The 23824-nt window shown below is 33.8% G+C and overlaps 2 protein-coding genes across 3 annotated transcripts; one reads left to right on the forward strand and one right to left on the reverse strand.

Annotated features, from left to right (window-relative positions):
- Positions 1-2335: 2335 nt before the first annotated feature.
- LOC100809010 (uncharacterized) lies at positions 2336-6238 on the reverse strand. The gene is made up of 5 exons (XM_003543506.5): positions 5627-6238; positions 4105-4375; positions 3149-3247; positions 2774-2985; positions 2336-2515 (listed from the first exon to the last, which is right to left on the reverse strand). The coding sequence occupies exons 1-5, from the start codon at positions 6028-6030 to the stop codon at positions 2440-2442; spliced, it is 1062 nt and encodes a 353-aa protein (XP_003543554.1). The 5' UTR covers positions 6031-6238; the 3' UTR covers positions 2336-2439.
- A 10386-nt stretch (positions 6239-16624) lies between these two features.
- Positions 16625-23824, forward strand: LOC100811858 (alpha-mannosidase 2). 2 transcript variants are annotated; one of them, XM_006593581.4, is made up of 5 exons: positions 17422-17558; positions 18917-18980; positions 19065-19214; positions 19568-19600; positions 20631-23824. In XM_006593581.4, the coding sequence occupies exons 3-5, from the start codon at positions 19095-19097 to the stop codon at positions 23367-23369; spliced, it is 2892 nt and encodes a 963-aa protein (XP_006593644.1). In that variant the 5' UTR covers positions 17422-17558; positions 18917-18980; positions 19065-19094; the 3' UTR covers positions 23370-23824. The 2 variants fall into 2 exon arrangements, with proteins under 2 accessions (XP_003543837.1, XP_006593644.1); XM_003543789.5 differs by lacking the exon at positions 18917-18980 and having other exon boundaries at positions 16625-17558.

Raw genomic sequence — 23824 nt, forward strand, 5'->3', positions numbered from 1 at the left:
GTTCCTGAGGTGTTGTTTGTGTTGTTCTCCGATCATAATTTTATCTTGATAATTCATGTAATAAAAACTTGAATTAAAGGATTATGCAGATTACTGAAATGAAATTCCAATTTTAATTGATAAACAACACACAATACTTAACGAATTGTGTATATATTTTTTCCTCATCCAAATTATCTAATGTACTTTTAAAAGATATAGGATCTTGCTGACTAATGTCCTTTAAGGGTGCTGACTAACATTTATCTAAATGATATTATAAAAATAAATAAACTTACCAATAGATATGTGATTAGATGCTACTCAATACATTTTAACTAGATTTTTATTTTGTTACACATATTTTACTTAAATTCTAAAATTATTTACCATAATCAAAGAAGTCTACCTCAGTTGATTGAATAGAATATATGAATTATTATATATTTCGTGACATTGTCTTCTATTCATACGGATAGAAGAAATATACTATATTTAACAGGATGGGGTCTAATTTATTGCTTCAATGTTATAGAAGAATATTGAATATACTGTGGATCAATTCCCCTTTTTCTCGCGAAGAAAAGATGCTAGTAGTACTTAGCTGTAAGTCATAAAGAGGAAGGGGAAGCCAAAATGAAGAGAAAAGTGCTGGAAGATCAATTATGATTATGCAACATTATGATCCTACAATCAAGTAGAGCATGTGAAAACATAAAATGTTGGAATAATGTCTGGCTGGCATATATGTTTGGTTCGTTAATACAAAAGGCAAAAGGACATTAGCTAAAGAAAATACACATCCGAGCTACATTTATAAATATCAAACTCCTGTGTGCACCTGTGAAGTTAGCAAACCGAAGTATAATTTGGGTGACTTTCGATCAGCAAATGCATAATTCCAAAAGTTAATCAGTGTAACTCGGTAGAACTATACAGAAAATGAAAATAAAATAGTCTATGGCCTATAATGTTTATCTCTAATGTCGATAAGTTTCAAGATTTTTGAATACGCATTGGTTTGGAAACATCAATACAATATCACAAGTAAACAGAAGAGAACAAAACTAAAAAAACTCAGTTGAGGTATAGATCACCCTAGAAGCAATCTTTTTGGAGTTGGGAATCACGATTATGATGACAAAATTCTCTCTCTAATTATTTATCAAAGTTACGTCTTGTGTACCTAGAATTCAAACTCAATATTACTAATTAAACTCGAATAACTTCACATTAGTTAAACCACGCATGTTTAGTGATAGACGGCTTAAAGACTAATATCAAGATAGAGTGACAAGTTTGCAGGAAATAAATTACATGAGCTTGGGATAATAAGACAGGGGAATCGATTTTGAAGATAGCGGTGGTTATGAGTTGTGTCAAACTCATCAATTTGAACTAAAAATATTAAGTTTAGTTGGGTTTACGGTTTGGGACAGATCGTTTTGAAAATATATAAATTTGATGTACTCGGATTAGGTATTAGGTTTAGACGTTTTACGTCCAAGACAATATTAAAAATATAGTAAGTAAAGTACTTAATCTTTAATTATTATTATTATTAGTTATTTGTTAGGCCCCATTAATTTGTTAAGCACTGGGGTGCTGTACAGGTCCTTAAAAAAATATAAATAGGGACGGTGCTTTGCTTATCAACAAATTATAAGTGAAACGAAACTTAATAAACTAATATTTTTAATATATGTTTACTATAATTTCTAATTCATTCCAAAACATTTTTAATTAAAAAATGTTTATTATTGACCAATGTTTAAAGAGTATTAATTAGAAAGATAGATTGAGAAATATTTTTTTTTTTTTTGTTAGATAAAAATTTATGTGAGTTAAATCCCAAAAAATACTAAGGTGAGGTCATATTCGAAGACTCAAAAAGAGAAAATTATTCACTGATCATCACATCATGAGATTCATATTCATGTTCTTATAAAATATGAAAATTATTATCATGACATCATGAGATTCACATTCATGTTCTTGTGAAAATTATTTACGAAACAATTTATTAATTTCTTTCTTCTCACTTGGAGTTGGATTCAGACCAACCTCAACGCATTATGCAGAAGTAACCCGTTTAAATGGTTCGAGACAAATTCCTCTCACTTGATACGCCATTGTATAGACACACATGTACAGTTCTTAAAAAGATTTAAAGTATCTTCTTGCATAACATCTTGTGTATAATGAGTATGGTGCTCTATTCACAACCAATCTTGCTTCTAAGACGTACTGTTATCTTCATTATTCATGCAAGCATAAATATTATATGACAGGTATGCTTGAATGCTTGGTATGATCAATCAAGAGAAAGAGTGCCAGAAGCAAGGAGAACAGGTGATTATTTCAGAGTTTTTCATTGAACAGAAAAATTTATATGAGAAGGGAAAAAGGATGAAATGGAAATAGAGGAAGAAAAAAGAATATACATGCCTATCACCTTCTCTACAACAGTCCAACAACACAGCTCAGATGCAATCTATTTTCCAACCCTCTTAAGTGATGACCCAATAACATGCACCTGCCAACAGAAAGAAAACCTCAATGCAATTAGACATGATAAAGGACTTGCGAATCAATAAATATATGTACTTGTTCAATCTCAATTCAATTACAGTTGAACCAACAAACCGTGAACCAATGTCTTCACTAATTCAATAATTAGTTTGTTTTAAAAACATTGAGTCTATAATTAATTTTAGGATGTCAATCACTCAGTTCTAAGCAAACATTTTAGAAGTGCAATTAGAAATAGAATGACATGTACTGATGTACTAACCAGAAAAGCAACTTTGCTAGGTAATCACGAGAAGTGGCTACTGTATTACTAAGCTCATCACTGTCTGTGCGATTGTCTACGTTTCCTTCCACTGATTGTTCCATAAAACTAGAGCTAGCATCATCCACAAAGAATCTTCTCAATATGTTCTGAACAAGTTGGTGAATTATATCCTCCACTTCTAATGATGAAGGCCGGGACAATTCAGTCACCTGTCAAATTTACACATGAAAAGATTCATAAAGTAAAACAAGACTGTCTACATTAATGGAAATGAGCAAGGGAGAGGACGGAAGGACTTTTTGCAATCTAACTTTAAAATGCCATTTTCAATTGCAAGGGAATACAAATTAAATAGAAGCAGTGAGGCATTACCATATCAGGATCCAGAGACCGAAGATATTCCAACAAATTATTCCATTTTCCCTTGTCATATTCTAATTGCATCATTTCCTGCTTCTGGGCATTCAGTTCCTGAAAACAAAAAGCAAAGTTTTGGAAGTTTCATTCTTTGAGCTTGCCTTTTAAATGATCCCAAATGAGTAATAAAATCACTTCTTTTGGGGCACAGACTACAGAGGGTGAAAGTAAATCTTTAGATTACACAACAGGAGTGGTGCACTGGTGCCTCCTTACCCCGTTAATCAGATTATGCCGTTGTAAGGCACATTAATTACAAGGCATTAAGCCTTAAGAAGCCAAAAGGGGCGTTAAATTTCATTCTGGCTGAAAGAAATTTCCTTCATGTTGTTTCCCTTAATAACTTTCAAGGTATTTGAAGCAAATTTCACTAATTATACTTTAAGTTAGGACGTGACTGAATGCAGGAGTTTGGTGGGGAAGTAAAGGAAGGAGTAACTTTTTCTTCATTTTAAGTAAGCATTCCTCTTATTTGAGAAAATTTTCAAAAATGAGAAATTATCATCCACTATTCTTTTTTTATAATCTTCTCAACTTAAAAATGAAAAATCATCTCTCCATTCCCTTCCCTTCCCTTCCCCTCCCCTCTAAAATCACAGTTTTGTTTCAGTAGAAGTTAAAAACACATGACTATCAGCAGAGACCATACTGAGCCAAGTATACTTGGCAAGCACACAAGAAGCAAACATTTTACATGCTCCAATAACAATTCACCTGTTAAGATGAGATCCTTGTTCCAAATTCCAATACACCAACACAATCTAACTTACCCATGCACAGACATACAAAGCAAACATTTTACAAGTCCCCAAACTAAGGCGCTTCCCTGCATAAGACCCTTATAGATGCAGCTATTCCACAATCATTGGGTTGAAAAAACTAAACTAAACAGAAAGAAAAAGAAGGGTTACCTCCATCACACTTGTCAACTCAGACTCCAACTGCTGAATGTAACTCAGAGCCTGAGAAGGCAAATCTCCAAATTCTTTCAAGCTACCACTGCTGCTGCAACTTTCCAAATCATTAACAACATCGATTTTCTCATCACCCACTGTTTTTGCTACATCCTTCACCTCCAAAACCTCTGAACATGTTTCACAATCTGACCCCTCATTCCTAGAACCCGACATATCCAGATTCCTCGCCAGAGACATCCTGTACTCCGCATTCCATAGAGTGTACCTAACAAAGAAAAGAAAACAACCCCAAAAGTTCAATCAAAACAAAAACCTTCAACCTGGCCCAGAATCTATCCAGCAATTGCCCCTCCAAAATCACATACTTCACAATATTATTCCCTTATAAAATTTGTTCACTAAATTTATCCATCAAATTTTCATTGTGTCACTACTTTAAGACCCTGTTTGGATAAACTTCTTCCTTAGCACTTACAAGAGAAGAAAATAAAAATAAAATAAAATGAATCAAGCTTTTCCCACGAGTCAAAACTAATTTATACACCTTAGCTTACATAAAAATTCTCTTATCTAACTTCTCCAAAATTAAAGCGCATAACTTAGATTTTAACTTTCAGAAAAAGTTTAAGGTCCTATTTGGGTACCCTTATAGGATAAGAAAAATAGGAAGGTAAAAAGCTTCTTCATAAGCTAAACTCAACATATGCACCTTAGGTTTTAGAGAGGTTAAATGAAAAAAACTTCTATTAAAGCTAAGTAGATAAGTTGATTATACCTAATGCAAGAAGCTCAATTCATTTTACCTTCTTACTGTAATTTTGTTATCCTATGAGTGCTTATAGAGACGTTTATCTTTATCCAAACAGAGCCTAATTAATTTTACCTTCTTAATATCTTCCCTTTCAAGTGCTTCCGGAGAAAACAGTAAACTTGTCTGTAAAATTTCTTCTGCTTCAAGTGCTTCTGCAAAGTCAGTAAACTTCTCTACAAGCAAGCACTTACAGAAGAACAGAAGAAAGGGAAAAGAAAATAAGAAGGTAAACTGAATTCAACTACTCTCTCGTAACCTAAAATCAGTTAATGCACAAAACTTTTCCAGAAACTCTCTCTCTCATCTAACTTATTTGGAATCTGAATTTAGCTTATGATAGAAGCTCAATTCATTTATATAATTGATTGTGGAGAAGATTATTCAACTAGAGCCCAAGTATTCATTCAACAGATGGTGTCATGGAATTAGTATCTATGGTACCATTTAAAACACTAATTTTTTTAACATGTTATTGGTTCGAAGTATCCACCGGCCAATGACTAATCTCCATGGGGAATCTGGCTGGCGCCACCTTTAGTGGAATTCTCCGCTCCCAACAACATTTTACAAGGCTCGAACCGAGCCTTTGCTTAGAGGGACCGAGTTTGTAGCACTTGCACCAACGACTTGTTGGTATTTAAAACACTAATTTAACACCAAATGAATTTTTCAGCAATAAATCAATTTCAGGAGTGTTGATTGTACCCTGTGACGATGGAGGAGAAGAGGAGGCGGTGGAGGGGGTGTTTGGAGACGGTGACGGTGACAGCGAAGTGGTCGGAGGGGAGCAATCCGAGCATGGTGGAAATGGTCTGCTTCATGGAGTCTCGGGCGGCGGGGGACACGCCTTTCGAGATGGCGGAGTTGTCGAGGGGCTCGATGCGGCGGAGCATGGCGGCGATCACGGTGAAGCCACGGTCGAAGTTGCGCGTGGAGACGGCGTCGTCGGAGAGGCAGGAGGAGATGAAGCCGCCGCGGCGGCGCGTGAGGGGGAGGAGGACGGAGGGTGGCGGAGGAGGAGGAAAAGGGGGAGGCTTGGGTGGGAGGAACTGAAAGAGTGACCGGTCGGTGAAGCGGGGGTGGATGAGGGGTCGGAAGGAGAGTGCCATGGAGTGGTGGTGGTGCTGGTGAGGGTGAACGGTGAACCCAACTTATTATTCTATCTATCTATCTACGATGCGATTACAACTGATCTTGTTTGTTCCATTTGTTACTTGCCAACTCTACAACTACACCGAACGGTTCGGTTCAACGGCTCTAACACTGAACCGGATGCTTTGCGCGTCTTTCCAACCACTGATAACATATGCTTTCGGAAGTTTTAGCAAAAAGGGTTTTTTTTTTTTATTTGTTTATATTGGTTGTTTCAAATTATTTTAGAAAATGAAATAAGTTGTAAGTTACTACAGGTTAAAAATCATAATATCTATTCCCACTTATTCTTTTTTTTTAATTTATGTGTTTTGGGAATTTTTAATTACTTATATTTTTTTCTTTCAATTTTTTAAAAAATTATAAATAATTTTTTTATTTAATTATTAAATAATATTTTAATTTTACTTGTTATTAGTTTTATTTAATATCTTGTATATAACATATTAAATAAAATCTTAAAAATATAAAGATATTAAATAAAACTAATAACATGTAAAATTAAAAATATTTATTTAATAATTAAATAAATAAAATTATCTACAGTTTTTAAAAAAAAAATTGAAAGCAAAAGAAAATAAAATACAAGTAATTAAAAAAGTCTAAAACATGTAAAAAAAAATAAAGGATTACGACTTCAAAGTCGTAAAATATGGAGAGAAAAAATAACTTACGACTTCAAAGTCATAAAATAAAAAAAAATAAAAAAAATAAAAAAAAATAAAATATATATATATATATATATATATATATATAATATTTATGACTTTGAGGTCGTTGTATGGATTGAAGCAGTCTCCAAAGCAATGGTACAAACTATTTGATTCCTACATGTTTCAAATTGGTTACAGACGATGTAAGTATGACTGTTGTGTTTATCTGAGAAGCCTTGACAATGGCTCTTTTATTTTTTTGCTACTTTATGTTGATGATATGCTTATTGCTAGTAACCATTTTGTGTGATGTGAATGAGTTAAAATCACTATTAAGCAAGGAGTTTGACATGAAGGACTTGGGTCCTGTTAAGAAGATTTTCGGGATGGAGATTCACAGGAACAAGAAATCCAAACGATTATGGCTCTCACAACAGGGTTATGTTGAAAAGGTGCTAGACAAGTTCAACATGAGCAATGCAAAGCCTGTGAGTACTTCATTGCCAAAACACTTTAAGCTTTATGTAGATCAATGTCTGAAGATAGATGTTGAGGTGGAGTACATGTCGATGGTTACCTATGCAAATGTAGTTGGTTGTTTGATGTATGCTATGGTGTGCACTAGACCGAATTTGGCACATATTGTTAGCCAAGTCTGCAAGTTTATGTCTAACTCAGTTAAGCGACATTGTGAAGTAATGAAGTGGATCTTGAGGTACCTAAAGGGTACAATAGGTCATGATATTATGTTTGATAGTCAACAAGGTGATCTTTCAATTGCAGGATATGTGGATTGTGATTATGTTGGTGATTTGGATGATAGAAAGTCTACAACATGATATGTCTTTACTCTTGTAAGTGGGTTTGTTTGTTCGAAGTCCATTATTCAATCACTTGTGGCAATGTCAACAACTGAAGTAGAGTATATGGCAGTAACAAAGGCTAGCAATGGAGTTGTGTGGTTAGCAGGACTAGTGAAAGAGTTGGGCATTGAGCAAGGTGAAGTTTAGTTGCATGTGATAGCTAAAGTGTTATTGACTTGGAAAAAAAGTAAGGTATATCATGCTAAAACCAAACATATTGATGTGAGGTTCCACAAGATCAAGGAGTTGATGGCATCTGGTCAGATTTTGTTCAGGAAGGTTCACAATGTAGCTGATATGTTAACCAAGATGGTCACAACTAACAAGTTCAAGCATTTATTGGACTTGTTAAATGTTGTTAAGTGCTAGACGTGACAAGACCCCCAACCAAGAGACCAAGGTGGATTTATTATTTATCTTTCACGGGGCAAAATATTCACCAAGTGGCACAGGAGGGAGAGAACAAGTGACTCGTACGGATAAGCCACTGTAGCTTTATATATTAAATGGGTGAAGGACATTTTAGCCCTTTCACCTAGGGTGTTGGGTGTCCCAGCAAAAATTTTGGGTGCCCAAAGTAACACCCTAGAGTAGAGCATAAATGTCACGTGTTATTAGGTTATAATGTGGATCGGGGGTGCGAATAAAGCCCACGGAATGTGTAATATTATATGTTGTGATATAATCCTATTATTTATGAATAAGGAATAAAAACAGTCGCTTTGCTCCCAAAGACTAAGCACACTTGCTCGTTAAATCTCTTGTGTTTGTGTGTGTGATATCTCTCGTATCCTTTAGAATTTCAGTTTTATTGCTAATAGTTAGTCTTATACTCAAGTAGTTTGGTCAAGAAACATAAAAAAATGATTCATGTGAAATTCATAAAACAATAAAAGAAAAGTTATATTATTAATGAAGTTAATTTTAATGTTAACGAATTAAAAACATATTAAATATATTTGTAAAATAGTTATTATAAGAATTAAATGTATTATTATATATGATAATTTATAATTAAAAAATATGAATATAAAAATTTATATTAATAATATATTTAATGAAGTTAATTATTAATATAATATTATTTCTTTTGATCGTATCATTTATTTTATTTTATATTATGTCCTTTTATAGAATGGGTTTAAAAAAATAAGTTTAAATGCATTTTTTTCTCTCAAATTTAAAGTTTATTTTATAATCTCTCGAATTAAAATGTGTTTTTAAGACCCTTAAATTTAAAGTTTCTTGTGCTGATTTTTTGGCGTTTGAAAAGACAATTTGTGGTGGATTAGGAGACTTAAAAATATTATACAAATTGAAGAACTAAACAATATAAATTTCAATTTGAATGACTAAAAATGACACACCTTTAAATTTAAATTTAAGAGAATAAAAACATATTTTATATTTAAACCATTAGTTATATTCCTACACTTTTATCAGTAGTGTAATGTGCCCCCTGACATTTGAGAGAATTACAGATCCCCCCTGTATAGGTCACTTTGAATTTGAGAAGGAGAATCTGTAGACGTTGCTCTTTCTTGCGTTCCCAGCCTCACAAACTACAATACCATGCCAAATCAAAACAAACGGAAGTACATACAAAATAAAATTTATGGTTAACAAAAAAAATGTGATATTGCTCAAAGACTCGTAGTATAAACTCCACAAAATTTGTTTGTGATTGTTAGTGACCTTGTAGGTCAGTAGTTTAAATTTTTCTGACTGGGGGATGCAATGTTATGGAGTGTTCGATTCTCTACTATATTTATTTATTCTCTTTATTTTGAAAGCATAATTTACTCAAGTAGTTTTCTAATTGAAAAATGAACATAAATCTTACTTCTATAGAAATAAATGTATTGAAGGATACTACACTTTTTTTTTGTTGATATACGTTTTTTTATCTTTTTATATTTTTGCTATAGGCTACCCTAGGTTACGAGAAGTTTCGTAGGTTACAGGCAAATAATACGATTTAAATCTTATAGGTAATTAAATGTTTGTATCAAATGTCAAAACATCCACTTTAGCATATCTGGCTAAACACAATTGATGAATTTCGGGTAATTCTCGGTTCAACTTCCGGAAACAATATGGTTTTTGCACTAGCCTATATATTATATTCTAAGTTGAATTTCGTAAAAATCAAACATAAATCTTAAAAAATTTATAATAATTCATGTATCTTACTCAACTATGTTAAATCAATTTTTTTTTTAAAAAAATATGTTTTTACATCTCTAACATCACTTTTGAGAGCCATAAAAAGGAATTAAAATTATTAAAAAAAACATAAGGAAAGGATAAGTATGATATAACACACGAACTTAAAGATAGCATAAAACAATATATATGTTTAACTTCTAGTCAGTCAATAACAAGAGCATGAAATTGGAATCTTAAATTTAAAGGATTGAATCACTGAACCAAAGAGAGGTAAAGGAAACGAAAATGAAATGACATTAAAAGGAAACAAGAAGTACGCATCTAAATTAGGTCCCATTTGCAATTCCAAACACCAACAAATTCACTTAGCACTTGAAAGTGGACCATATTCCAAATCTAAGGGTGTGGCTTAGATTCGTTGCTAAGACGCCGTGGCGTTCATGTTGGTTTACGCTTAACACCACAAATAACATGATTTTATTTTTTACTCTTCTCTCAACATAACCCTCCATGTAATAGTACTAGTGGTGATAATTTCCCACTCCAAATTTGAATTCTTCAAGCAGTACTTGCTACAGTGACTTATTTGACTTATACAACAATTTCAGCTCTTTGTTTAAGTGGGGGGAAGGACTTCTATTATTCCTTTTTTCACAGCTTTTTTTGTGTAACTCATTAAAAATCTTTGTTTAAGTGGTTGGGGTTGATACTCCTTGTGACAATTCTCAATCACTCTTTATTAATATATATTGTTTGGCTGTGAAAAAAAAATTCGGCAAAAAGTTAATGATACAAAACAGCAGCTTGCCAAAAGTTTTTTTTTCTCATTTTAGTCTCTTAATTGTCTAATAATTAGTTTGATTCTTAAAGTTAAAAAATTTTCACTTTTATCTTTTAAAGTTTATCTATTAAATCAAATTAGTACTTTTTTTAATTTATCACATTAATTTGGTTAATTCAGTGACAGCAGACAAATTGTAAAGAAATATCATGTTAGTCAAAATTAACATTATCATTATAAAAAATTAAAGAAATGATCAAATCTTACATGAAGACTATAGAAAAATAAAGTGAAACTTTATTAATTTAAGGCATCAACTGAAATTTAAAATATAAATAAAAGACTAAAATTTCATGTTAACCTGATAATTAAACTTGAACTTTTCTTTTTTTAATCAAAAGTAAACTTTTACTTATTTTAAATTTTTAATATTTAGTCGTTGACACCAAAGTGAAAGCATATCAGTTGCCTTTGTGCCCTTGCCCTTTTGGTTATTTAATACTTACTAACCATAGCAAGTGGTAGTTAATTCATTAAACTCTGTTAAGAGAGGATAAATGAAAAAAAAAACTAATTTTAAAAATAAAGAGTTAATTAATGTACCATATTGGATGCAGTGGGATAAGTTGTCAACCTCTTTCCCTGAATTTTTTTATTTTTTATATAAACAATTATAAAGTTTATCCCTTAATTTGAAAGTGCTAATTAAACAATATTATCACCTCATAAATCTGCATTCATCGTTTCTTATAATCTATATGTTGTCAATCTCTATCAATCTTTCTTTCTTTTTTATGTTTTATTTATATTTCTACGGTGCTGCAGCTTGTGCCATTAGGCCAACTATAAAGCCACGTTAAACTTTGGTTTTGGCTCATTCAGTGTTCTAATAAAATATAACATGATGGGACAAAAAGTTCATTAAGTTCATGCGTAACCGTTGATAGTTTAGTGTACAGTTAAATACTTATCAAAAAGTTCATGTTGAATTAATAAATAAATGAAGCCTACATAAATAATGATGATGACAAGATGGGTGATTAGAGCGGTGGTTCTAAAATACGAATCTTCTTAAATTAATAAATAAATGAAGCCTACATAAATAATGATGAATTTAATTTGTTATTTTTATTTTTCTCTATTAATATGATAAAAAGAGGCAAAACAATTAACATAAATCATGGAGTATTTTATTACATGTGGTAAATTTAATCCTCTACATGACTTCTGTGCTAGTGGTTACTTGATTTCATCCTTAACAGTGGTTTATTTTATAATTTCTTACTGGATCTGTCGTTGATTATACAATTTTAAACTTTTCATGGTTAATTTAATGTATTTCGAAGCATGGGTCTTAGAAGACACGGGAGCCCTTGAAATTATTTCGGTTTACAATGATGATCTTCTGTTAAGCAAAGACAGAAAAGGCATTATGACTCTTTAATAATTTTAATTGAATTAATTTATGATAAAATTATTAGAACTATAGAGAAATAAACAATATGTAGATTTCACAAACATCTTCCCACCTGGGCACACGCTGGTGGAAATTATATTTGTTTCTTCACCGTAGAATTCGTCATGATTAAGATTAGTATAAGAGGATCTTAATCTGATTATAGCAGGTGGGAAATGAAAGTGTTCAATGAGCTTATCATGGCAAATTAGATATGGTATATCAAATTCACATAATAAAGTTATATGAGAAACACAGAACACTACAACATGTATTTTTGCTGCAATACTTTAGTGTTGATCACAATATTGATGTTGTTTAGACTGACGCTAAATTGACAATAAAATGAGTTATTACATAAAAAAAAAATGAGTTTTTTTTTTTGTTTTCTATTTTATTTTTTAAGATAGCATCAGCTCGGACGGATGTCCTGATGTCCAATGTTTGTATGGGCCTGGTTCAAGCTATTTATAATTTACAAGGCTTCTTCTAAATGCATCCCCTTTTGCTAAATACACATTTCAAAACTTCAATCTTTCATTGCTTTTTTCTTTTATCCTTTTCTGCCTTCACTCACTCATATCAAAACTGAGTCCAATCTTGTCTTACGTCCTCTCCTTTGTAAGTTATCTTCTTTTAAAAGAACCTTGTTATCTTGTGAAAGTCTAAAGATGATTAGTTAAAAATGATACTTGAGTTAAATAATCTTGATTATGGATTACATGATTGTAAAGGCTTGAAAATGCTAAGAAAAATACTTGTTGTAATTTTTGTTGGTTAGGGAAAATCTTTCTAGTGAAGAGACTAAACGTAACTTTTGGTTGAAAAGTTAATGTTTATCACATTTTCGATTGTATGCTTTGAACTTAACTTTTTTCTTATATATTTAAGTTTTGTGAAAAGTTTTCACAATTAACTACATATAATTTAACTTCCTTTCTTGTGTGTACTTTATTTGTTTTTCACATGGAACCTACTCATTTATTTATTTATTTTTATTATTTCATCTCAACCAAACAATCCCTAATTTTCACTCTATTTATGCTCTCTCTTCTCACTTTCACAATCATTTCTATCTTACCAAATACTACAATGTAAATAAGGTCACCAATTTTTTTATGTAATAATTTGTTGAGTCATATGACGGATCAGGATCCTCAAATATTTTGAATTGATACAAATAATTACAAAGTATTAAAGTTGTATCTTATATGTCATCAGACATATGCATATGCATTATATATCCGCGTCTGAAAGTTCAAATGAAAGCAAACATATTCAAAGTGTAACACCCCTAGAAGTTGATGTCTTGGTGGCTCTTACTTTACTTGAGCAGGGTCTAGCTCAGTTTGTTGAGCAAAGTGCATGAGTCTTGTAAATCCCTTGGTACTTGTCTTCGATTCCTATGGATAAAAAAACTAATAATGAGTATAAGTCTGTGACAAAATTTTTATGGTTATGAACAATAAGAATGTTGAGTGAAGTATTGTAGTGTGTGAGTCATTGAAAAATTGAAAATAAAAAATGTTCCAAATGGTATCATAGCAAAGCTCTCTCCCAATACAGTATAGTTCAAGGACGAACCAGTCAGAAGCTGGTGAGCATGTAACACTCTAAATGAATCACACTAGAATGAGAGGAATCTAGAGGTTGTGCATGTATGAGACTGTGCAATTGAGGATAACTTAAAGGAATTAATTGGTACTACATATACCAACAAAATACATATACTTTTCGGTAGCCTATCACTTAAAAACTTCATAGTTAAGCATGTTTGACTTTGAGTAGTTATGAGATAGGTGACCTTTTGGAACGTTTCTCAAAAAACGTGTGAGTGAGGATAAAATACGTTGAAAAGTTTCATGTTGGTTTGTGGGGATAATCAGTGATCTTGGAAGCAGTTAGACCTAATTGTTGAGGTCTCAAAAAGGGCTATAGATAGAGGATTCTGACCGGTGAAGGATTCTGACCAACAAGGATGTTGAGTGAAGTGTCACCGTGTGAAGTATCATAGTGTGTGAGTTGTTGAGAAATTGACAATCAAGGATGTTCCACAAAGTTTTGGCAATCATTTAAGTTAATGCTTTGTGTTTGAGATTTATTTTTACAGAAAATGTCTTGAAACATTCTTCCTATGATTTGTCAAAGGCCAAAGGAAGTGAGAGAATAATCAAAGATTTAAAGAACATTTATCCTTTTCTTAAAATATGTGTTTGTTGTGGACAATATCTTTTATGAGCAAAAGCACTCTAACCTTTTTTGAAGTGTAGATCAAGAAAGATAAAAGAAAGGTGTTGCAACATGGAGAAGACGTGCATTTAATGCACCAACTGGCATGTTTTCATACAGAAGCTCACAAAGAAAAAAGAAGTTTAGAGACAACAAACACTTTCTGAAGTTTGTTTATAAATACAAGAAGCTTTGAAGAGAAAAAGCTACCAACTTGTAAGATATATTTGAAATTAGCTTTCGCTCTTCTTTAAGCCATTTCTCGATAATTGTTTAAATTATAAAGTTCTCAAAACACCTTGTAGCCCTGAGAGAAAAAAGACTTAGTGATTAACTTGTATATTTGTCTTTGAGACAATAATAAGAGTAGTTTGTGTGCAAACAACACACCAAAAAATATACTGATTTGTGTAGATCTAAGAGTGACTTTGTAGTTAAAGAGTACTTATTTGTTTTGTAAGCTTGGGTATAAGCTCTTTTTTGTAAGATTCAGAAGTGGTCGTGGAGAATACTTTTAATGTTAGTAAAACTTGATGGATTGTCAAGAATTAAACGTAGTTTTAGTAGTAGAGATAAATCAGTATAAAACTGTGTGTATTATGTCTTTATCTCTCTTGCTTTAATTGACTAAGGATTTGAATTTGATTGTATTTTGATTTTTTTTTATAAAAAGGGTTGATATCGCCTGACCAAGTGTATTTGTGAAAATCAAGTTATCTATTTTTATATCTTCATTAGACAATAGCTTTGTTGTTAGAAAAAGTCTTATGAAATTTTTCAAAATCACACTTTAACTCTCTTCTTAAGATATTTATCTTTACATAATTTCTAGCATAATTATTTAACTTGTGTCCAAAAATACGTTAAGGAGACTTGTCACTTTTCAACTCATTAATTAGACTGTATGGCACTCTTGTTGACAATAATCCAGTCTTCTATACATAGTTCATTTTACCAACTTTAGTTTAGATTGAGTAGGATGCAATTTCAACATATTTCTCATACAAAATCATATATGTGTATAAAATGAAAAAAGGGAATAAAAATCACCTTTCTTGATGGATAGAATGCTCATATTTTAACTAAGATTACCTTTCATAATTAACTTAGTTATATGGCAACTCTTATCCTAAAAAAAAGTTAAATGATCTATTTGATCTTCTATCTTTTAAAAAAATTATTTTAATCCTTTATCTATTTAAATTGATCCAAAATGGTCATTCCGTCAATTTAAAGTTAACATTGTTAACAATATTTAGATTTGACCTTCCCTAAACAACACATTTTGCACCATGATACTCCCAATTTCAACTTTGACCTTCCCAAAATTTTTTTTATTATGACCCACAAATGGGGTGCACCATGGACAAGAAGGTTTGTAACTGGGACTAGAACTGAGAGGTGTGGCACAAACTCCACCCTTCCTTCACCACTACAATGCGTGAACAAGTTTTAATGGTGATGGCATGCCAGTTGATGTTGTGCAAGAACCCTTTGATGACCACCTTCTTCTATGTTTATCACAAGCTTGTAATTGGCCTTGTTGACACAGGTGAGGATCATGTGGACCTTGGATTGGAACTGTCCATGTGGATTTGCATGAAATAGAGTATGTGATTATCAATTTGGGGAAATGGGATTAAGGTTTACGAAGAATGAAATTGGTTCTTCTTATTTTTGTTTTTGTGACAGTTAAAAGTTGTCAGTATCTAAATATTATAAATGGTGTTAACTTTAAATTGATTTGAATCAATTTAAATAGATAAAGGATTAAAATGAATTTTTTAAAAGATAAATAAATAAATTAAATCAAAAAATAAGGTAAAGAAAAAAAAACTATATGACAATTCTTAATTTAGGTTCCCAACACTAATAAATTAAGAGCATATTTGGATTGTTGGTAGGATTGTTCAAACCTACATTTTAAGAAGGAACTTCATCATGCTTATGTGATACAACATTGGACTTTGTGTTATTGCAAGTACACCACAAATCGAAACACACACTAAATAATAGTAAAAGTAAATTGTAGTTCTAAGCATATTTGGCTTATAATGTCACCACTTTTAAAATATAGAATGATTTTGTTTAAACTTAATTTTTTAATGAGTAGATATGATTTGCTAATTAAAATAAGTAAAAAATTATTTTTTAAGTAAAAAAAATTTAAACAAACATATTAAGAACCAAACAAAATCACTTTTTTTAATAAATAAATTTAAACAAATGGCCTCATAAAAACTAAAACTAATTTGAATAAAATCTATCATAATAATGATAGAAACAATCTCTAACACATTTTTTTTATCAATTAAAATTTATTAAAACTTTCTATCCCACATCATATCCAATGTCTTTCTCTTAATTTTATAATTTTAAATAAATCTATTATTCTGTCCCTTAAAAACAATATTATTTTCAATTTTCATGACATGTTGGCCGGACTGCATTACTTTCCCAAAGTCTTTGTGCAGAACATTTGCCAGTTTCCAAAAACACATTTGACAATTCCAAAGTACCAAACAAAATATCCCCACCAATTTCCAATTTCCAATTTCCCTCAACACAGACACACACTCACACACACCAGATGCTTCACTCGACACAACAACACAAACACAACACAGAAAAACACTCTCCCAGGTCGAAACCTCCCACGATCCTACTTGAAAATTCATTCCCAAACCCTTCACATCTCGTAACATAACAGATCCCCACAAAGACCAAAAACCAAAAACTCATTTTTCTTTTCTTTCCTTCTTTGCATCCCAATTCACCCAAACCAAACATGCCCTTCTCCTCCTCTCGCCGTGGAACATCCTGGGCCTCCTCGATCCTCCCCTCTTCGAACCCACCCAAATCAAAGGCACCCAGAAAGGGTAGAAAACGCGCGTTGGTGAAAGACTTCATCTTTTCCAACTTCTTCGCCATTGGCCTCGTCCTCTCCCTTTCCCTCTTCCTCCTCATCCTCCTCCGATTCGGGGTCCCCAAGCCCCTCTCCACGCACTTCCGCACCACCACGCGCTCCTCACGCGCCCGCCACACCCGAAAGCCCCTCCCTGCCGGTACCAACCGCAGCACACTCGCCGGCGCCGCCGTGGACGTCACCACCAAGGCGCTGTATGACAAGATTGAGTTTTTGGACGTGGACGGCGGAGCGTGGAAGCAGGGGTGGAGCGTGACCTACAGGGGCAACGAGTGGGACTCGGAGAAGCTGAAGGTGTTCGTGGTGCCACACTCGCATAACGATCCTGGGTGGAAGCTCACTGTGGATGAGTACTATGATAGACAATCGAGGCATATACTTGATACCATTGTGCAAACACTAACCAAGGTCCAAGTCAAATCTCAATTCATCCTTAGTAGTACTTTTAAGAGTTTCATTTTTAGTGTTAAAAAAAGTTTATTTGTGGAAGTGATAGGAAGGAATGACCTTTGAAGTAGTTAATACAATAAACTTATCATGCATGATGATTGTGACTAGACAGACACTATAAGAATAAAAATCTCTTACGTTGTTAATGGCGTCAGTGTAAAAAAGGATTCTTTGTGGAACTGCTGGAATTCGTGATAGGTAATGACTTTTAAAGTAGTTAATGTAACAAACTTAATAGTGTGTTTGGATAGCACCAAGAATCAATTCTACTCCTCAAAATCATGGTGGTACCATGAAAAAGTAGAAGCAACTATTTGTTGCTTTGCCTTCACCATTAAAAAATTATTGATTATTTCTCACCATGAAGGCATGAATCTAATCCAAACACACTATTATCATGTAGGATGACTGTGACTAGATGGCAGTGTAAAAATAAAAATCCTCTACATTGTCAATGCACATACTATTTTATACTACTTTTAATGGGTTTTTGGTGTTTCTTCTTTTGAATAAATAATAATAGTATATACATTGACGGTGTATAAGGTCTTTTACAGCATCATCTATTTTTGTGGACTTTTATAACTATGTTTAGTTTCCATGCACTATTACTGTAGTTTACATCGTCAACCAATTGGAAATCATGGTAAGTATGACTTTTAGGATAATTATTGTAAAAGTCAATAGAGTTGCCATAGCTGACAATTTGTGATAGAGCATGATTATTATTAAGCTCTTTCTTTCTTGTTTTTTTTTTTGCTTGTTCATTCCTTGATGAAATTGTAGGTGACTGCAGTTGGTTAAGTAAGGTTGTTATTTCTGAAAAAAAAAATAAGGTTGTTATTTGGTTCGTGTGAAGTGATGGGAGGTGTGCATGTGGATAGCTTTAGTTTGTTTTATTGAAGCATTTGGCCATTTGGAGTGATGTGAGGTGTGTGTGACTTGTGATGCGAGTGAAATTGGGGAAGGTTAAATGGTACAAATTTTTCTTGGTTGAGCGTTTTAACTAGTTAACTAGGTGCTTTGAAGCTGCAAATGAATGATGATGGAGCACTGCATGTGATGACAAAAATGGTATGCCTTAAAATTAAATATTAATGTTGTTGTTTAAATGTTGGATTGGAGGATAGTAATGAGTTAGTCAACAAATGCCCTGTTGAATGAAGTGGTTGAGTAAATTTGTGTTTCTGGGTTGAAGTAGTTAACTTGCTGCTTTGGAGCTGCAGATCATGTGCTGGGCGGTGCTTGTGATAAAAAAAGTGTTAGACATTAAAAGTGAAAATTGTTTTCTTAATTTGATAAGGTTTACATGTTAGGTTGTAGTGTAGGAGATTAAAAAGCCCGAGTGAAATGGAGCTAATAAGCCCGCCAGTTCCCTAGGTAGCCCTTTTTATTTTAATCTTCATTTTTAGAGCAACTTGAGCTATGAATCTATGATATTGACTGGATGATTTGGCTGTGTAGGATTTTCGCCGGAAGTTCATATGGGAGGAGATGTCATACTTAGAAAGATGGTGGAGGGATGCATCAGATGAGATGAAGGAATCCTTCATCAATTTGGTAAAAAATGGACAGCTAGAAATTGTTGGAGGTGGCTGGGTGATGAATGATGAGGTAACATGATACTGGTATTTTTACACTTATCTTATTTACAACAAATAGCATTTATATATGTTGATACTTCATTCCTGTTGAAGTAATTATGACATGAGAATTTGTGGAAGGTAGGTTTTGTGATGCTTTTCATCATACTTGTTTTGTTGCTTAAATTATTTTAATTTAAGGACCTTCTAGAGTTCCAGTTTCCTCTCCTGTTAATGAAGTTCATGCTCTAGTAATGTACATGTCAATGGAATAATTATGTCTAAATAAGAATCTCATGAAAGCCTTCCTGTGAATAAAGTTGATTATTGGTGCCCGTTTTGCTTTTGGAAATTTGACATTTAATTGTTTTCTCATTTGTGCAGGCCAATTCCCATTATTTTGCTATAATTGAACAGGTATGCTGAAAGCTTTGTCTACTTTTGCAAATGCATATATTATTTATTTCTTGGCTGTGTTGCTATAATTTTTTTAGTTGATCATTATGTAAGAAACAGGGACAGTCCAATTATGTATTGTATCACATTGCATGGTATTTGGCTGGCATGCTGATGGATGCAAATTCTTCCATGCTTTTTAAGCTATTCTGTAAAATTACTGAAAAAATTGCTCATTATATGAATGTAGTGTATTGTCTCACTATGCATGGTATTTGGCTGGCATGCTGATGGATGTTAATGCTTCAGTTCCATGCTTTTTTAGTTATTCAGAAATATTACTGAAAAAATGGCTCATTATATGAATGTAAGGTCGTAGTGATCTATTTTGTCTTAAAGGTGATTAGTTATTGTATTAAAGACTGGATGTGCTAATAAGTACTCAGGTATGCTAGGTACAGATAATATACATGTTTTGTAATTAAAGTTAGGACTTTTAGTTAGTCAATAGGGATGCATTTTATCATTTACCTAATAATACTGGTGAGATTAGATGATTAAAATTTAAAACCATTATCTTGCTTGTTTTTTTAGATAACTTAATCAGGTTTTATAATGTGATAAGTAGATTGATGCAAAAGTATGTTTTCAATGTTTTTTTTTAAATAAACATGTTTATATATCGTTGCAATACTCTATGTCTTCCCTGTATTTTCTGAACTTAGTTTATTATTATAATTGGCATCTCAGACATCATGTTATTGCAAACAACAATACAAAGTTTCAACAACACATAAAGGCAAGGGTACTGTGTATTGATCATGTAAACTTTTAAAGGGCGTACCTTTTCTTAATAATGGACCACATTCTCAAGTTTTGAGTATGCAGTAGTGCACTTGGTATTCATTCATTAGAAGAGGAAATTATGTTTCCATGTTTCAGCCTGTCTGTGTCTTGTGATTTCATGTTCATATCAGACTATGATCTTTCTGCTCTAGAGATTTGTATATTATTTTGCGATGGTGCTTGATCTCTGACACTTGTGTAACAGATAGCAGAAGGAAACATGTGGTTGAATGACACCATTGGGTTTGTTCCAAAAAATTCTTGGGCAATAGATCCATTTGGATACTCATCTACCATGGCATATCTTCTGCGTCGCATGGGTTTTGACAACATGCTTATCCAGAGGACCCATTATGAGCTGAAGAAGGAGCTTGCATGGCATAAAAATTTAGAATACATATGGCGTCAAAGCTGGGATGCAGAGGAAACCACTGATATATTTGTCCATATGATGCCCTTCTATTCGTATGATATACCTCATACATGTGGCCCAGAGCCTGCTATTTGCTGTCAGTTTGACTTTGCACGCATGTCGGGTTTTGCTTATGAACAATGCCCATGGGGGCAGTATCCTGTGGAGACCACTCAGGAAAATGTTCAGGAAAGAGCTCTTAAATTACTGGATCAATACAAGAAAAAGTCAACTTTGTACCGAACCAATACTCTTCTTGTTCCTCTTGGAGATGATTTTCGGTATATTAATGTTGAAGAAGCAGAAGCCCAATTCCGAAATTACCAAATGTTGTTTGATTATATCAATTCAAACCCCAGTTTGAATGCAGAGGCCAAGTTTGGTACTTTGGAAGACTACTTTGTAACCCTGCGTGAGGAAGCAGAGAGAATAAATTACTCGTCTCCTGGTGAAATAGGATCTGGTCTAGTTGAAGGTTTTCCTTCTCTATCTGGTGACTTTTTTACTTATGCTGATCGGCAACAAGACTACTGGAGTGGTTATTATGTTTCACGACCCTTCTTCAAGGCTGTTGATAGGGTACTAGAACAGACACTTCGTGCCACTGAAATGATGGTAGCTCTAATACTTGGCACCTGTTGGAGATCACATTGTGAAAAGTTTGCAATGGGGTTTTCTTATAAGTTGACAGCTGCTAGAAGGAACTTAGCTCTTTTTCAGCATCATGATGGGGTGACTGGTACTGCAAAAGATCATGTGGTTATGGACTATGGAATGCGCATGCATACTTCATTACTGGACTTGCAAATTTTCATGTCCAAGGCAGCTGAGGCACTTCTTGGAATCCGCTTTGATAAATTAGACCACAGTCCTGCTCAGTTTGAGCCAGCAATAGTGAGATCTAAATATGATGCTCAACCATTGCATAAAGTGATTAGTGTTCATGAGGGTTCTTATGAATCAGTGGTCTTTTTTAATCCTTTGGAGCAAACCAGAGAAGAAGTTGTGATGGTTGTTGTTGACAGTCCTGATGTTACAGTTGTTGATTCTAGCTGGACTTGTGTTCAGAGCCAGATTTTGCCCGAGTTGCAGTATCATAGTAGCAAGATCTTTACTGGGAAGCATCGACTTTACTGGAAAGTTTCTGTTCCTGCAATGGGGTTGGAAACTTATTATATTTCCAATAGTTTTGCTCAGTGTGAAAAGGCCAGGCCTGCAAAGTTGAAAATTTTCTCTAAATCTAGCTCGGTTGCCTGTCCTACACCCTATTCTTGTGTGAAAATAGAGGCTGATGTGGCTGAAATTGAGAATGAGCATCAAAAACTAATTTTTGATGTGAAGTACGGCTTGTTGCAGAAGATAATCTCAGAAAATAGTTCCCCAAATACTGTAAATGAGGAAATTGGTATGTATTCTAGTTCTGGTGGGGCATACTTGTTCAAGCCCCATGGCGATGCCCAGTCCATTATTGAAGAAGGTGGCCAGTTGTTGGTGTCAGAGGGTCCTTTGATGCAGGAAGTATACTCTTATCCAAGGACAGCTTGGGAGAAATCCCCCATTTCTCATAGCACCCGAATATATAGTGGAGAGAGTACAGTCCAAGGGTTTGCCATTGAAAAGGAATATCATGTTGAGCTTCTTGGCCATGATTTCAATGATAGGGAATTGATAGTTAGATATAAAACAGATATTGATAACAAGAAGATTTTTTACTCAGATTTAAATGGATTTCAGATGAGTCGAAGAGAAACTTACGATAAGATTCCTCTGCAAGGTAATTACTATCCCATGCCCTATCTAGCATTCATACAAGGATCAAATGGTCGGCGGTTTTCTGTCCATTCCCGGCAATCATTAGGTGTGACTAGCCTTAAAAATGGATGGCTAGAAATAATGGTTGACCGCCGGTTGGTAAGAGATGACGGTCGTGGTTTGGGACAAGGAGTGATGGATAATCGTGTGATGAACGTTGTCTTCCACCTAACCGTGGAAGCCAATGTTTCTGCCACATCAAATCTGGTTCCCACCCCTTTTCCTTACAGCCCTTCTCTTTTGTCTCACCGAGTTGGTTCTCACTTGAACTATCCAATACATGCATTTGTTTCTAAGAAACCGCAGGATATGTCTATGAAGCCACCGCCTAGATCCTTTTCTCCTCTTGCAGCCCCCTTGCCGTGTGATTTGCACATAGTGAACTTCAAGGTTCCCAAACCCTTAAAATTTTTGCAGCAACCACCTGAAGGTCCTAGATTTGGGCTAATTTTGCACAGGCGACATTGGGATTCTTCGTACTGCCAGAAGGGAAGATCGCAATGCACTAATCTGGCCAATGGCACCATGAATCTGTTCAGCATGTTCAAGAATCTTACAGTCTCGAAGGCCAAAGCAACTTCCCTGAATCTCTTGCATGAAGACCCTGAAGTAATGGGATTCTCAGAGCAGTTTGGAGATCTTGCACAAGAGGGGCATGTAGCCATATCTCCAATGGAAATACAAGCTTACAAGTTGGAATTGAGGCCACAACCACAATAGAATACTCATTACTGAGTTGCTCCTGCTGATTTAAGCTGAACCACACGGGATTCTTGGACCGATTCAAAGACGAATTGTTAGCAAATTTTTTTGACTGCTCCATTGATGGTAGGGATGAGTTATTCTTGGACTGCTTGCTCGGTGGAGCAGGTAAGAGAATGTCCAAGCAAAGAGGAGTTACATTGGTTGATGAAGTGTGAGAATGAACTTTTGTAGATTGCTGTTATGAAGACATGACATGAATGAGATTGTAGCATCTGCGGCTTCTTGTCTGTTTTTGTGCTTTGCTGTAGCATTTGTTTACGTTTTCAGACTTAAAAAGATGAATTTTGCTTTGTCCATGTTATTGTATAACATGTCTCTTAGAGACTAGATACATGTACAGATTTAATACCTCCATGCAGGGGAGAGAGTATAATCTTTTTTGGAAGTGGGCTCAACAATTTACAAAACAA

This window comes from Glycine max, chromosome 13 (assembly GCF_000004515.6).
Source record: "Glycine max cultivar Williams 82 chromosome 13, Glycine_max_v4.0, whole genome shotgun sequence".
NCBI classification, from domain to species: Eukaryota; Viridiplantae; Streptophyta; class Magnoliopsida; order Fabales; family Fabaceae; genus Glycine; species Glycine max.